Below are 17,795 nucleotides of genomic sequence, written 5' to 3' on the forward strand. Positions count from 1 at the left end.
GTGATTTGGATTCAGCAATACTGCAATAGAAAATTCTTTGTGAAAATAACTGAATCCAAACAAAACCTAGGTTATGAGAAAATATACCATGAGTTCAGATTTCTTCTCACAGCTTACATAATTTCAAAATTAGACTATTTTCTTTCTATCCCATCTTCCTATTATCTATTAAGTTGAATGGTCTCATATATCCAAGAATTTTGACTTATAATCCTAATTTATGGCAAGATAGGGAGGCTAAGCCCATTTCCAATATACACATGTTCTTAAGCACCTTGGGGTGCTTAGGGGTCAAAGCTGTATAACTGAGAGGAGACCTCCACATAGCCTTTAAAGTAATGCAGAGAATCGACCAGGGCTTCTGACCTAATGTCCAATCCTCACCTTCTCGTGGTGCACCCTGTTGGGTATCTACCTGGATACTGAACGAACGAGGATGGGCTGGCAATATGGGATTTAGCCGACCAAATTGTATTCTTATTGGTTAAACCAAAATAAAAATGATGGTTCATGTTCTGGATGGATTACCTGCAACTCTATTATATCAGGTGACCTATAAATTAAAATATTTAAAGATGTCCCTCAGATGGGATTTGAACACAGGTCTTTCCAAAAATAAAATAAAAAAAAATAAAAAATCATGGCTTTGGCAATGTACAGATGGACCTGGTCCCCCCCCCCCCTCCCCCCATGCAAGTATCCTGGGAGATTTTGGTATTTTTTAAAAAAAAGATGCTAGTTTCCCTAGTAAATTTCAAAAAGTATAAACTGTTCTTACCATCATCAGACCTATCATCAGAATCAGGAGATGGTGTTCGAGATCTAGATTTGGACCTGGATCTCGATCTGTGTTTCTTCTTTTTACTGCTTCTGTGCCTGTAACTTTCTTCAGAATCAGACCTCTAAGAAATTAAAATATTATGTTGTATATACTTCTGATTCATTAAGATGAATAAAATTATTAAAGCTACATTTCTGATTAAGAAAAATGCTTTAAATGATTCTTATAGAAATCAGAATGATTTCGATTAAATATTGCAATAAAAGCCTTGTGAACTAATTAAGGCATAAAAAAATGCAAGATACCTTCAGGATATTATAATTAAAAATATGGAGTAATTAAATAATGTGATTAAAGCATAAAATAGTAAATTATTTTCATTTTCAAGTGTAACTTGGAGATGAAACTTGACAAGTGCTTTTAATCTGCAAATCCACATACTTTGGTTCAAAAGATATGGGTTTGAATAATATTCCTTGCTTCATCTGGGAAGCAAATATCATTTATAAAGATTTGCTTTCAACTGAAAGATGAAAACAAATTCTGACCTCAAACAGATGACAGATGTTTTTGCCCTAACAAAACCGAAACAGACTGGAGAATAATATACCCAATTAACAAGAATAATACAGAAATGATTAACTAGCCTAAATGTGATGGAAAAAGGAATTATATAACTAAAAAAACTGCTGATTAAAATCGAAAATGGAAAAAACAAGTGGGAATCACATTAAAAAAATTATAAAACTCTTATAAATAAAAAATAATAAAAAAAAGCTTATCATTTAAGAAACTCTGTTTGCATAGACTGCTGCTGAACAATATTGTACACTAAGCATAGTGTACCTATGGAGCTTTGTAGGGAATTTTTGGTGGAAGTTTTAACAACAAAGTTGAGCACTTTCGGATGAGCTGTAGCTACTGAATTATATAAATAATACTGGAGAATAAATGAAAAAGTTTGAAAACAAGAACTAAACCTTGGAATTTCAGCAGCAAACTATAGCCAGGAAGGCATGTGGTAAAGTTGTTTGCAAGGACAGAAAAATCCAAACTTTATGGTGACTCAAGAAGTTAAAGATGAAGTCCTGGAAAAGAAGAAAGCAGAAAAAGTTCACATCAAGTCAACAGAAGCACTAAAAGAATAGAGAGAAAAATGAAAGAAAGCTAAGTTTTGTGTGAAAATAGTTAAAAAGTGGGAAAACTTTGGTAAGAATATAGAACATAAGTGGTAACAGGTTTTGGAGGCTGTTTGAAAATATTAGAAATGGAGGAAAGAGTACTCTCATTAGCAATGAAAAAGGTTATATAAAATTTGAAGATAAAGATATTCTGGATATCTGGAGTAATTATTGTTAAAAGACTTTAAATGAAACAAGCAGTGACAGACCAGTAGAAAATATTGAAGGGAAATGCAATTAAGAGTACATATATCAATACTTGAGGTACAAAAAAGCAGAATGTGGAAAAGATGATATTCAACTAGAAATGCTGAAATAGAGAGATATAAGTTTTACAGTGGATAGCTAACCTACATAATTCCAAAGGCCTGGGAAGTTAGAATTCCAGATGATTGGAGCAGAGCTAATAGTAGTCATCTATAAAGAGGGAAATAACACTGAATGGGAGAATTACAGAGGAATTTCCCTAATGAATGTTCCAGGTAAAATGTATGCGAGATTACTTGAGAAAAGGGTACAAAAACTGTGGAAAGGAAGCTTGGAGAAGATGTCCAGGTTATGTCCAGGTGAAAGATGGTTGTCACGATTAAATTTTCACTTTAACAAAGATATTTGAGAAATCATGGGAATAAAACAAGAATCCATGTTTAAGTTTTGTTATTCTCAAAAAAGCACAAAAGCTGTTCCAAATGATACAATTATACTTGTAAATGGGACGTTATGTCAAGAAATATACGATCTGTATTCAGATATGTCAGCAGTTATAAATGAAGGATGTAAAGGGAAGATAGTTTGTTGGTAAATCAAGTGAGACACAAGAATTATGCTATCTTCATGAATATTTTATCCTCCTTCATAATGTGATATGGAATAAAAAAAACTGGCACAAACACTAAATTCGTAGTATACAAGACAGTGTTCAAACCAATTTTAACTTAGGAATCTGAGAGCGTATGTTTAGAAATAAAGCTATTGATCAAACACAGACATCAAATATGAGAGTCTGAGAAAAATCAGAAGAATGAAGATATGGCACCAAGGGAAGTGTTATATTAAAAATTAAGATATTAGAAACTTGATATTGCTGGCATTCAGGAATGTGTGAGAAAGGCTAATCTAAGGTCTTATGGTCACTTAAACAGAATGGAAGAGGTAGCAAAAACAGATGTCTGATGCTGAGATGTCTGGAAAAGACCTCGAGGAAGACCAAAAAATAAGATCTGACAATACTGGAATCTGACAAGTAACACATTAATTTTACAGAATACTGTTAACAAAAATATTAACCTTCAGGTTAATAATAATGTAAATAATCAAGGGATATACAAGATACTTAAAAGTATCTTGTATATCCCTTGAGGATACATATCAGGATTTCAATGATGATATACACTGAGTTGGCCACTTTATTAGGAACAGCATTAAATAATAAGTGCCCCCACACCCACCCCCTTGACTGAAGAATAGTCAGTATTCTCTGTGGCATCTATTCAACTAAATGTCTAAAATGTTCTTTTGAGATGTTTGTCTATGCTGTCACAATGGCATAACCCAATTGTTGCAGACTGGATTGTAACACAATACTGCTGTGAACTGCTTGTTCCACCACATCGCAGAGATGCTCTATTGGGTTGAGGTATGTGGATTGAGCTGGTCACTGAAGTAAAGGAAACCTGCTGTCATGTTCCTCAAACCACTTGAACATGCACTTTGTGGCATGCTGCATTGTCTTTTGGAAGTGGTCATTTGATGGTGAGTAAACTGCATGAATAGATGAATATGATCAGTGATGATGTTAAAATAGGTTGTGGCATTCAGATGGTGTTCAACTGGTATCAGGGGACCTAACATGTGCCAAGAAAACATTCCATCATTACATCCCCACTACCAGCCTGTGCTGTTACTACTTGGCAGGAAGGGTGTTGTTGCTGCCATATTCTGGTTCTTCCATCGACATGATACAGTACAAACTGGGTCATATTTCATCAAACTAGGTGACATTTTTCCAGTCAGTTGTTCAATGGTCTCAATGTTGTTGTCTGCTCCTGTACCCTATTCGTGACAGTGTGCAGAAACTGTGTTCTGAGATGATGTTCTGACCACCGCTGTTGTACTGAGCTATAATTTGACTGGTTGGGGCCCTCCTGTCACATTTCACAATTCTTACCATTCTTCTTTGACCTCATGCATCAATGAGCTGTTTCCATCCACAGGACTGCCACTAGCTTGAAGATGTCTAGTTATTACACTGCTACACCCTAAACACTGTGGTGCATAAGAAGTCCAGAAGAGTAGATGATTGTGGGATAGTGATATCAACAATCATATCACACTCAAAGTCACTTAAGTCATGCTTTTTATCCATTCTGATTCATCAAATGCAAAAAAAACAGAACCGTCAGATGCCTGTCTGCCCGGTTTATATAGCAAACTGCAGTCCCGTGACTCAGCGTCTTCAGGAACGGTCTATTTTCCTCAATAGGGAGGTGTTTCTAATAAAGTGCCCGCTTAGTATTAACTTGAAATTAAACTTCATGCATGCATGAACAAAAAAATCATTTTCTAATAGGTATCTTCAAAAGCTATATAAGGCACTATAATATTATTACAATTTTATGTTTACATAATATTGTAACAAACTGGGGTTTACACCAAATAGGTGCTATAAGGATCAGACTCTGGAAATACAAGAAGGATCTTTTATATATATATATATATATATATATATATGTGTGTGTGTGTGTTTTTTTTTTTTTTTTTTTGCAAATAAAATAACTGTTAATATTAAGGACTTTTTATTAGTTGTTCTAACTTACACCTACTAGTTTCACACAAGGAAAAATGGTGACTTCTTCAGGGTTATAAAAAAAAAAAAACATTACAGTAGAAATAAATAAATTCATCTTAACAAGAAAATATAATGTGTGGCTTGCATTAGCTGTCACCTGGTAGAATTTGTAGATCACTGTTGGAAAAATTGAAATCCAGCATGCTAAACAATCTAATTAGAGATTTCCAGATGTCATTCTAGATTAGGGACTAGCAGACTATATAACTTTATATGCTGTGGGGAGAATGCCTAATGGGATTGCTTGTGGCTACTCACATTTCCAAATGTAGATTCTGATGTTGAGATGAAATAGGCCTTCTCAAGGAAAATTGGCTTCAGTGTCACCTGCAGAATTCCATTTCTTCAGCAGATTGCCAACTGTGGACTACTTGGGAATGCTTAACTGTTGTGCAATATACAATACAGACGTTTTCCTCATGTGACATCTAATCATTATTTTTCTCTTCTTTCTTTCAACGACACGGTGGTCAGCATTCATTGTGGAGAATTTATGGAGACAAAAACACACATTAGAGGAATTACTTTATTTACAATTAAGAAAATAATACTTGAAGTTTTGATCTCTATATCAAGGTCATCATCAGGAAAGCACATGTGAGCAAGATACAGGTTACATGACACTATACAAAAGTAAGCTAAATCTAACTGCTTTGTTAATCGTTTACACTAACTTGACCTCCGTGAAAAAATAAAATAAATAATAATTAAATACAATAAAATAAAAAATTATACACAAGTATAATAATATACAGATGATAAACAAAAATTACAGTGGAACTACATCAAATGCATCTATACAATTATGTTATGTTTTTCTTGTGTTGCAGTTCCGCCATCATGTTCTGGATGCCATACAGGTTGCAGATGGGTCTTCCAGATTCTTGAAATTACTAATCCATCATTCTTGCTGAGATTGGGATGATGAATCAGCATCTCACAAGCATTACTGAATTTTCTATCAAACCAGGTTTTGGTGAGTTGTAGGGAATTGGTGCCTTTCCAATTAATTCTATGATATGTTTGGGGTGCATGGTCCAACAGGCTTGTTATACCATAGGGAAGGAATTAACATGCCATTTGTGATTGTCTTTTCTTGTTCGAATTTTAGTGTCACGTAGCTTGTGTCTTGTTCATATGTGTGTTTTCCTGATGATGACTTTGATACAGAGACAAGATTGATACACTGAGTGTTATTTTATTAATTGTAAGTAAATTAATTGGTCTAGCATGTATGTTTTTGTCTCCATGAATCCTCCACAATGAATGCTGACCACCATGTAACCTTGAAAGAAAGAATTCTCATAATTTGTGGAGATTTTGACTTGCAAGCAGTGCAACCGCTACGATAAAATAGAAATATGTGTTTCTCTGTTAATTGGCTAGTCTTTCAAAAACAATGTAGAGACAGCATAGTGATACCAAACTGCATTAAACTTAAAAGGAAGTTACTTCAGCCAAAATGCTCCATATTTATGCCCATATGGAAAAAGCCATATTGAGGGAGGGAGAACAAACCCATAAGTCCTGCAAAAATCTAGCAATTACCCAAAGCAATGTTTTGCAACTAAAATTAGAGCTATCTAATTATAAATTGCAATATTTGGGATCTTCTAGAGAGGATTATAAATAACTATGCAAAGCAAGTTTTATGTTTTAATCTAGATTCTTGTTTTATGTAAAAAAAAAAAAAAAAACTAATAGTGAAGTTCCAAAAACTGAAACAACCACAAGAAAGCAACAGACAATCCAGATGCCATACCCAGATTAGTAGCTAATCATAAACCAGCGATATAAGCAACCAACCAACCACCAATGGACCATGGCCAAGTTATCAACATATTCAGTCATAGCCTTAACAATGGAGAATTCTTGCTTCTGCAATAAGGCTTAAACTATCACACCAAGGCCAGTCAACAAATTAGACATTTACTACATTGAAAGAGGTCTAAAATCCCCCCCCCCCCCCCCCCAGTATAGCCCATAAAATATGAACAGAAACATCCAATATATTAAATTATAATAAACAACTCAGTTGCAATTTAGCCAAAGCAACTCTAAGAAATAACAAAGATATCATTATTACCAAGGCAGACAAAGGAAGTGCTATGGTCATTCTGTTTAGACACCTTACCTTGGAAAAAATCGACCAATTGGTATCCGGTCACAATGCATGCCAACTGGTTCTGTGTTGAGTAAAGTCAGTGTTTTTCCTCTGGCCAAGTGATTCAAGTCAGTGATCACTTGGCCAGAGGAAAAACACTTAAAAAGCTGTTGCGTTATGTCCATGCTCCCAGAATTTACGGCCTGCCAAAAATACACAAAACAAATGCACCACTGGGACTGATAGTTGAAGGAATCGACAGCCCTCCTACATAAAAAATACACACTTTATAAACAAAATTTAAAAACATCACACTCATTTATTAAGTTAGCTTTTGATGCAACTTCCATTTTCATGAATCCCAATCAATGATGCGATTCTTCTCATACAAAATTTTGCCCAATATCATGACCCTCTTTGTCCATGCACTTTGCTCATTATTTTGTGTGGCAAAATAATTCCTACCTGCAAAAGGAAAGCAGGGCTCACTTTCTTCCCCCCCCCCTCCAACCCAGCTAACTTTTACATAGAAGAATTAAACAAGCTCTAGATGAAGCAAGTTTACAGCCCAAAGTTTGGCTCAAATATGCTGACGATATATTCGCCATTTGTCCCCACGGCTGCAAAAACTTTAAATACATTCCTAAGCCACCTAAACAAACCACATAAACATATTCAATTTACAATCAAGATTGAAAACAATAACTCTCTTCCTTTTCTAGACACACTTGTCACACATCTTCCCTCAGGCTGTCTTTCCTTCATGGTATACCATATAAACAGGCCAATATATACACAAAGACTAGGGGGGTCATCAGCAACCTCAAATAAAGTCCTAACAATTTGTTCTGATGAGCAGGTGTTGAAGAAGGAATATGAAATTATTAGCCAAACCTGTATAAAAAAAATGGCTACAATAATAATAATAAAACAGTTCACAAGATCCTTCACAATTCATGAATGGTAAAAACAGGTTACAAAAATGCCATAGCCATACCATACACTAGGAGAATATCAGAAAAAAATAGAACACTATAGAAATATAATATTAAAAATTATATCATTTATAAATTATACAATAATTATAAAGTATACTCAGTTCAAACAAAGATCCCCCCCCCCCTTCCTTACCTTGCCCACCAAATGGGGGCTTACAAAATCCAGTGCACCTGCAACTTACCCTACATAGGGGGAACGAGGGTGCACATTTCCAACAAGAAAAGATGAACACAAATGTCACATTAAATTCCTTGTGTAAATGATTAACAAAGCAGTTAGATTGAGCTTACTTTTGTATAGTGTCATGTAGCACGTGTCTTGTTTTCAAATGTATGACCTTGATATAGAGGTCAAAACATTAAGTATTATTTTCTTAATTCTAAACAGTTTGCTAAAATTTTCTAAATAATTCTAAAGAAAATTTTCCATAATGAATCATTTTTCTTTGATACATTCCTGTACTCGTTATTAGGAATACAAGATTAACTACCTTTACGACTGAACTTCTGATAATTGTAGTTGTTAGAAAATAGATATAACTATGCATATTGCATACTTATATCCATTTTCCTACAATCAAGAAATGTGCCATACACTTTGTCAGACAGTATATATGAATTTGAACAACATATGACATAAATGAGGACTGCTGTATATATAAAATTTGCATTTGTTGTTATTTCCCTATATAGGAATATCAACAATATGAATAGAAGTTACAAAGAAACATTTCCTATTTTGTTTTTGTCTGACAAGTTACTGTGGGAACTATAACTCGGAATATATTAATATGCAGTCCTTCCTTGGTACAACAGTGCAGCTAATTGCAAAATGACACCTGTACTGAATATATAAAGAATAAAGTACAGACCTTCCCTGAATTTTTGAAACCATTAGTCACTTGTGGCTGTGGCACTAGCATCACAACAAGATACTGCAACTTAAAAAAAAAAATTGAAATTATTGCATACATATAGTTAACAAAAGCAGGAATGAGCATTTGTCTACATTATCCTAGCATGTTTCTGGCATCCGCTATGTAAGCAGATAGATATGTAACTCTTTAAGCAGTTGAAGCAGACATTTAACCTTTTTGGCAGTTATCATTCACCAATTTGCAGTGATATTTTAATAAGTTAACACTTTTTTCAACAGTTGAATTATCAGCAGAAGCAAGACAGTTATCTTCTAACTAAAGGCAGTCTCTCATCTGCCCTTTTTACACAAAGTTCAAAACTATGTACAAAAAAAAAGTGAAAGCATCCATCTTTTTCAGATATCTCTGAATCATTTTGGCGGATTCAATCCTGCACTGAATATATTAATCACATATTAACCATATGCATTATGATTATTAAGATGATCTAACAACTGCTGTCTATCACAAAGAGTATAACATGGTCTAGCATTACATGATTGTTTGGTTTGAAATTGAACAGCTCTTTCCCATCCTCCATAATCACGAACTGGCACAGACTCCCATTTTTTCTGACATTTGAACTGGAATATGGAAGACAATGCTTCCTATAAAATGAAACACCCAAAAGTAGATCGGGTAGTGATTATAAACAGCAAGATACTTTGTTCTGCTGTAATAGCCTCAACAGTTTTATTGAAAAAAGCTTTTATAACTCTCACAAGGCCTATAGCAAATAAATGCAACATATGGACAGTGATCAAGAACAAAGTAATGTGTTGATATTTTTTTTGAAGAGCTGTAGGTTGTAGTCCTTGGGAAATATAGAGAAAGGGTATTCAAAAGAACAAAAAAGCAGATAGAATGACTGGGAATACCATATTCGGTGATTCTTCAATTCAACTGTAAAAAGGATGTCGAGAAGCTGCTGCTTGTGTTCTTTTAGATTTAACAGAAATGGAGGAGGGTGGCATATGGATGCTTGTTCTGCTGAACAGTGACCATGAAAATATCCGAAGAAGAGACACCATGATGAATGAACTGACCATCTATGAGGTGGTGACTAAAGATTCTTTAAGAAAGGGGGACATCAATCAACTGAACCACTCTTATGGGCAGCATCAAGAATTTTTAAAATAGTTTTAGGTGCACCACCCAAATGTGAGAGCAGTATTCCATGACTGGATAGATCTGAGACTTGTACAGGGTAAGCATAGTCAGTGAAAAAGTATGTCAAGTTTTCTGGAAGTTGAATATGCTACATAAGTGACATGATTATGCCAGGAAAGAAGCAGAGGTAAAAGTCAGTCCAAAAAGAGAGATCTGGTCTTGACTGTTAAGCTAAACATTATCAAAATTAAGTGGAAAAGAACTAAGTTTTTTTTTTTTTTTTGAGAGAAAACAGGAAAAACTATGTTTTGGAAGCATTGAAAGTGACCAAGATTGCCTAAATATCGTTAACAAAAATTTGTTGTTGCTCCATTGCAATGTGTGAAGATCAGTGTTTAGGGTACTTACTGTAGATGATCTTAAAGCTTGAGTTGTCTGAACACTAAAGTTTATCTTATGAGTAAGATGAGTGGAGAGTACTATCCCAGCAAAACTGTGAATAAAGTTTGAAGTCAGTAAGAGCAGATCATTTATAAGGGAAGAGGGTTGGTAATTAATAAATGACCCTTGAGGAACATTTGTATTAATAGAAAATTTTCAAGAGACATCCTCTCCTACCATTACACATAGTGAACAACCTGAGAGAAAACTGACAACAAAATGGATGGGGATTTTTACTTTCATCATAATTCTCCTTGTGAAGAAAATTAAGAGAGATTGTTTAAGCATTACTTTTTGTCTTCAGTATGTAATCACTTAGCAATTGTAGGGTTTATCCTTTAACACGTTCATTGCCAAGCTGAAAATTGGAATTTCGTGTGGTGGCCAAATTTTTTTTACTTGATAGCGACATCCACGCGATAACACGTGATCGGCCACTTGGTGAGAACTCGCATCACGCGATATCACGTGATTGGCAATGAACGTGTTAAATAAATGGCCATTACTGTCAGATCCTACATTTTCATCTTCTAACTGCATCAATACACCTGGATCTGCATCTTCTTCAAGGGTTCTCCTGACCCCCCCCCCACTACTCAACTATCAAACACCTGTTTTGCTGACTTTCCTCTCTCTGTTTAACTGAGAATATCATTTAGATTAGCTCTGCTCACACCTTCTTGAAGCAAATAATGTCAAGTTCCTTGCAAATATCATATTTGATATGATCCTGCCAATGTCATCCATCCATGCCCACTCCTCTAAGTTTTCTCAGGACACTCATATTTCTGGTCTCTAGTCATTCATGAACTTTTATTCTTCTCTTGGATCAAGAAGTTAAAACTGGTTGATATTGTGCTGTATACTGCCAGCTTAGACATAATTATGAAGGTATGAAGACCACTTCCAAATACTGTGAGTGCTATGTTCCACACTGATGTTCTGAATAACAGCATGTCACTGTAGCACTAGTACCAGCTGTTATGCCTTCCAACCCCCCCCCCCACACACACACAACCATGTTACAAGTAATCATTGTATAAACACATGGTTTGAAAGCATAACATCAGATGAAAATTACATAAGTCAACCACAGAGCACCATGCCAAGCCTGACAGAACATCTGTGGAATGAAGAATTATGGTATCATTAAGATGGCTCTCTTCTTTAGTGGAACTTTGTAATGCTTTATATGAGGAGGAGGAGCACAATACCACCAACTTTTACTAAAAATCAGTATAAAGTTCTTCTATGATGCACTAAAGCAGTCATTATGATGAGCCAGGAAAATCAATTAATTTCTGCAAATAAAGAAATTTTGTTTGTATCTGCATATATTCCATGATGTTAGTAAATACTGCAGATATCAGAATGTCGCCTTTCCAAATGCAGTGATTGTTCAAAATCAGTAGAAAAAAAATAATTATAATTGTAAGGAAAAACCAATGTTTACAAAAAGAGTATTTGGTAAAACAATTTTCTAAATTTGAGATAATCAAATGCAAAGAAGCCTGTGCAGCAAAGCTTTATATATTCATCAGGGAAAAGGCTTTTGTGCCCCCACCCCAAACACAATTCTATGAGACATAGAAATGGCATACTTAGATAAATTTTCTAGATCATCTTCTAGATAGATAAAGACATAAAACATATCTTCCAGTTAAACCCACAAGAATGGTGCCTGATAAATATCAATATAAGATAAAACGGATAATTTATTCTGTTGAGAAACTAAGAAACAAGAATTCTTTTTTTAGTAGTTAATTCTTCTAGAAAAAGAATTTTTGTACAACATAATGCATGGAGCAATGAAAAGACATGAAAATTCCATACATAAAACTATTTTTGCATGTCAGTTATTAGTTAAGATATTTTAGTCATCAGTTCTGCTTATGTGGCATTAAAGTGCTAGATATTACATTATTGCAATGAAGTGCGACTTATTTCAAAGGTCATCATTAGGCATTATATTGAAGGTCTTCTTATACCTTCACTATAATCAGGTGTATTATTATAAAATCAGTAGCATGTAACTTACTAAAAATCAGGTTAAATAATAATAATACTTACAGAATGTGACCGCGACCGCCTCTTCTGTTTTTTGGCCTTCTTTGAATGCTTTTTAGATCTACTGTGATGATGACTACATGCTTCCTTAAAAAAAAAAAAAAATATATATATATACATATTAGAAACTTTGTTTAAGTAGAGTCTAAACAATTACATAAAAAGAAAAGGAAATAAGTTAATGGCATCTAACCCCCCCCCCCCCCCCGGGTAGCCCCTGAGTTTCAAAACGTTTCAAATAACATGATAAAAAAACGTTACATAAAAAAGGCTTATCATTTTATATATATATAGGGTAGATTTAACAAACTATAGTCATCTCATAAATTTAAATATATAATTCATTTTAAATCTTATGTACATTAGATTCTAACTGTAACATTTGATGAATAAAGTTTATGCATTTTAAGAGTGGGCCAAAAGGGAAAGGAATGAATGAAGTGATAGAGCCAACTTAAGGTATAATATATGCAAAGAATACACCAGTCTCCTAGGTACAGGAGATAGAGATTACTCTCACTTATCATAACTCTGATTGCTCTTTGCACAATCTGACAGAATAAACAAACTCTTATTATGTCTCTGTTAGAGCAGGCTTCTGCTGCTCTGCCAATAAGGTATGGTTTATGCATTTCTGATAGATAGTTTGTACATTTAATTAATGCAGTACTCTGAGTTCGAGTGCATGCTAGGTCTCCATAGTATATTTGAAAGATTATTAAGGATGTCATTCATGTTACATGAAAGAAGAAATGGAGAGGGAGGAATAAAAGGATATCAAAATCTCTGTTCTAGAAATAAAACATGGCCTAGTAACTAAAAAGGCATATCCTCCTAAAATTAAGAAGAATGCCTCTTTAGTGGAAATCCTCTTTAATGACAAAAATAATTTTGCTGTAGAGAATCTGGAATACTGGAGTTTATTAATAGAATAATAACATTTATTTATCCTGCACCATGTTACCAGAGTTATAAAAAGTAATTAACATGACATAGTTCCTAAATTTACATAATTTCACTAAAATAAATTATCAGGGCAACCAAACTTTCATTAATCGTTGGTTTGTCTGTATATATGCAACCTTTTTCACACATGAAATATGCACATGTTGCATAATGAAGACATGCCTGACTTACTGTGTGTGTGTGTGTGTGTGTGTGTGTATATATCCCCCCCCTCCCTCCCTCCCTCAGCCACAATTCTTTATTATCCTTGCAGTTACACATATCAGCACTACTCCCTAAACTGCACAAATACAACTAAAATATTGTTAAGTTAAAAAAACGAAGTAAATAGATAAATGCAGACAGAAGATAAATAGATAATAACAGATAGAAGTAAACAGATAAATGTACATAAAACAATTAAAATTCCCCTAATTTTTTTCAGAATTCTCATAGCTATGGTTTCTAGTCTTCAATGAACTTTTATTTCTAACTCAACTCTAAGATCCATAAGCCCAAAGTGGTTAAGATACTGTCTCAATATTTTAAACCTACACAACCTACTTCAGTGTTTTCCCTAATTTCTTTCTCATTCAACCATATAAGTAGCTCATTTTATTGTCTATTTCCATATTTGCTGTCTTCACTAAAATTTATGCTTATGTAGCTGAAATATTTATTTTTTCTATAGTCTTTCTTTTCACTGAAAATGAAGTTGATGTTTTTCATGTGCCTACCATTTTCATGGTTTGTTTTTTTTATTGCTGATTTTCATTCCCAATTTGCCAAAGCAGTTACTTATTTTAGATAAGGAATCATGAAGATTTGCATACTGGATTTATTTAAGAGTATAACATTAGCTCTTTACTTCATATGCATAAAGTAAGGAGCACATCATTGCTTATAGACATCTAGATCTGTTCTCATATTTTTGATAACCAAAACTGTAGCTATAACAGAAACCACAGCCCACCTTAGCAGCATTAATTACATTCTATATGCCAGGTTGGCAGGAAAACGACCCAGAGGAAGGCCAAGATATAGGTGGATTGATACGGTACAAAGTGCCTTAGACGATAGAAATATAAGATCTGATAATGTTGGAGTCTTGACAAGTAACAGACTGATTTGGAGGAAAATTGTAGATAGGAAGTTAGTAATGATGTAATTTTTTCATGTAGTACTGTCATATCCTGTACACCCCTTGAGGGTACATGGCAGGAATTTGATGATGATGATTTCTTCTATCAAAAGGGGTGGCTCTTATGTTATCATTGCAAGATATGACATTACTAGGCAGAGAAGTTAAATCTAGAATATTCCGTTCTTGACTGTGCATGTTTACAGTCTGTTCTCAAAACTGTCACCTTTGGACTTAATTACACAATGGAGTTCTTCTGTGTATCTCGTGTGTGTGTAGCTCGCAACCCTGAACTAAATAAAAGTTGCTTATTCACCGTAACTAGAAATGTGCAGCTAATATTTTATATGCTAAGTTCACAGAGTCCACCACATTGTCTAATGTTAATATTGTGCAATGTCAAACACGTGGCTATTACTGCAAATCAAAGAATGGTAGTCCAAAAGTGATAAGCAGTTTCTTAAAAAAAAAATGAACATTTCCTTTTATGTTTCATCTGAGCAAACAGTTAAATAATATATAGCTAAAAGAAAAAGCATTACTGGGGCAATAGAGTGGAGTCTTGTTGATGCCTGAAGGATTTCCAAATATGCAGTATACTACATACTTTCATTTGTGGAACACTATAGTGTGTTTAGCATCTCAAACTGGATGGGGGGGGGGGGATGAATCATGGACTGGAATTTTGTAACTGACTCAATGCCAATTTCTGATTCTCAATTCCAATGTCTGTTTAATTTTTGAAGATTATCATACAGGTAACATTTAACTATGATTTCTGCAAGACAAACTGCAGCTACTGTCAGAATGATGATGCTTGGAGTTGAATGCACTTCCAGCATGAAGCAACTTCTTTATACTTCCATGCAGTGAAAATATGTCTCAGTGTTTCCTGTGCCCAATGAATAAGCCATATGGTTCATAAAATCAGTGATTATGCAGGTGTCTAGACACTTTAGATTATTGTGTATGAAGGTAGCTGAAACAGCTGAAGTTCCAAACAAAACTGGAAATACAACATGAATTACCTGACAGTATATGGACCTTGCAGTCCATGTAAATAACAATTAGCACATACAATACACAGAAGAGCAACATTGTGTACTGAAGCTGAGGGAATATTTTGAGTCTTCTGTACACATGAATTGTAAATGTTTGAATAAATGCTTTACCAGGCATGTGTCTGCTAATTCTTTTTTTACCACTGAAAACTTCACAGTCACAGCCATGAAGTTGTTTTTGTTTTTAAATTAAAAACACTTTAACTTACTAGCATATACTGTCACTTTCAAAAGTTAAGTAAGCATACCACAGGGCAGGTATTTTCCAATTAAATGGCACTGCTCAGAAATCCTCACACTGATTAGATTTAAGGAGTATTATGCACATCATATGTATACATCATTGTGCTATTGACTGCTTAGTTTGTTTACTGTCTAGCAAGAAAAGATGTTTACAATCCATGAAAGGATTTCAAGTCAGATCTCTCTCTCTCTCTCGAGAAGAGAAAGATATAAAATATGTCAATTACTATAAAAAAAGGCACTCTCACTACAGCAAACACATTATAACAAATTTTCTCACTATAGCAAGATACTAACAAAAGTCATGATAAAAGCTTTATATATGCAGTACAATGCCAAAGGATTCAGTATTGCAAACTAATTACTATAAGGAACTGTTTCTGTATACTTACAAGTTAGCTTACTACAGTGAGAAGTTTTTTATTGTTATTATTTATTTATTTTTAATATCAATCCCACAGATTACAGATGGACTGTAATCTGATGTTGATTAGCAGTTTCTCATGTGTTTGCAAGCTTAATGGAAAGTGGAGAAATGGTGGCAGCCATGATAATGAATATGAAGATATGAAGAGGAAAAACATCTCTGAGAAAGTGATTGAAGTGAGTCTGTGAGAGATGGATCATGTATTACTATGATTGCCCCCTTTTCCATATAGCATCAAGCATAGTTATGGAGGAAATGTGAAAACAATATTTAAAGCTATAGAATGGATTTGGGATTTATTTAGTTAGAAAGTGTACTTAGTTTTCTGAAGGCAAAAGAGGCTATGAATGTGATGTACTTATGCAAGACAAGGTTAATGGTATAAGTCAGCTCAATAAGAAAGATCTGATATTTTCAGAGATCTATCTGGGTATCATGGTGTTCTGGTGATGCCGACGTTCACAAAGTTATTTCACGGCATTGAAACATGGCAAGCAGACAGTGTTTAAAGTGGTGGTTATGAAAGCTCTTGTTGTTTGAATGAGCTGCAAAGTTTGAAAATTTAAAAAGAGTGATGGAGAGTAAACTATCATTATGGCAAAACTATGGATAGAAATTGAGGTTAGTGACAGAAGGTCATTTATGAATAAGAAAGAGTATGAGCAAAAACACAGTCCTTGGAAATTCTAGAATTGGTGTGGAAATCTGAAGAAAGTAAGAAAGCAATCCAACATGATATAATTAATGTATGTCATCAACAAAAGACCATAAAATGGTAATTGGCAGGTAGGCCACTGTGCCAGACTCCATCAAATGCCTTGGTGTTGAATGTTGACAAGTCTGGGGTGATGTTGGCAAGGAGATCCACTGGGATCAAGAGTGGTAGAATCCATATTAGCAGTCAGTGATAACTAGTGGACTTCAAAGTAGTGAAGTTGATTACTGATGACTTTCTCTATTATTTTTGATAGAAATTAAGTGAGTGTAATGAGATGATAGTTGGAGCAGGCTTTTATCTCTTTTCTTTGGGTAAGCTGAATATAGGCAAGTTAGCATGAAAGATTTTAAAGATGGAGGATGTGCATTAATTCAGAAGCACATTTTAAGCACAATTAATATATTCTTCAGGACCAGAACACAAGTTGATATCTACGTTATTCATAATTCTTATGATATCTTTCTGATGAAACACTAAAGGAGGCACACAGTGGGGATACTTTGTCTTGATCATCAATGTAGAAATTGGAGAAGAATGATGTCAGTAGATCTCAGCCTTATTATCATCATCATCATCTCTGGTTAATATTACAACAAAGTGGAACCTAGATGGTCAAAAGTTGCATCCGATAGCATTTGGATCAGAAAGGCTGGTTCCTACTGACACAGAAACTAAGTAGAAACTACAAATTTGTGTGCATAGGAATATAAAATAATAATAAACAAATTATGATTTTAAATGACTGGAGTTTGTTAGATGATAAGAGATTAATTAAAGCCACTGGCTTAATAAGGTATACTGATGAAGTCCTCA

At 34.3% G+C, this 17,795-nt stretch overlaps 1 protein-coding gene across 5 annotated transcripts in view; it reads right to left on the reverse strand.

The window, feature by feature from the left end:
• The window catches only part of Prp40 (pre-mRNA processing factor 40), a 406,566-nt gene that overhangs the window by 128,077 nt on the left and 260,694 nt on the right, over positions 1–17,795 (reverse strand). For all 5 annotated transcript variants that reach the window (XR_016548451.1, XM_090394274.1, XM_090394270.1 and 2 more), the window contains exons 21-22: positions 12,451–12,534; positions 779–902 (exon numbers count right to left, since the gene is read on the reverse strand). Coding sequence is in view for 4 of the 5 variants with exons in the window: in XM_090394274.1 (XP_090250400.1) it covers positions 779–902; positions 12,451–12,534 (208 nt within the window). In the remaining variant the exon portion in view is untranslated. The remainder of the gene's footprint in view (positions 1–778; positions 903–12,450; positions 12,535–17,795) is intronic.

The sequence above is a fragment of the Typopeltis vanoorti genome, chromosome 6 (genome assembly GCF_054136105.1).
Source record: "Typopeltis vanoorti isolate ZY-2024b chromosome 6, IOZ_Tvanoo_1.0, whole genome shotgun sequence".
NCBI lineage: Eukaryota > Metazoa > Arthropoda > Arachnida > Uropygi > Thelyphonidae > Typopeltis > Typopeltis vanoorti.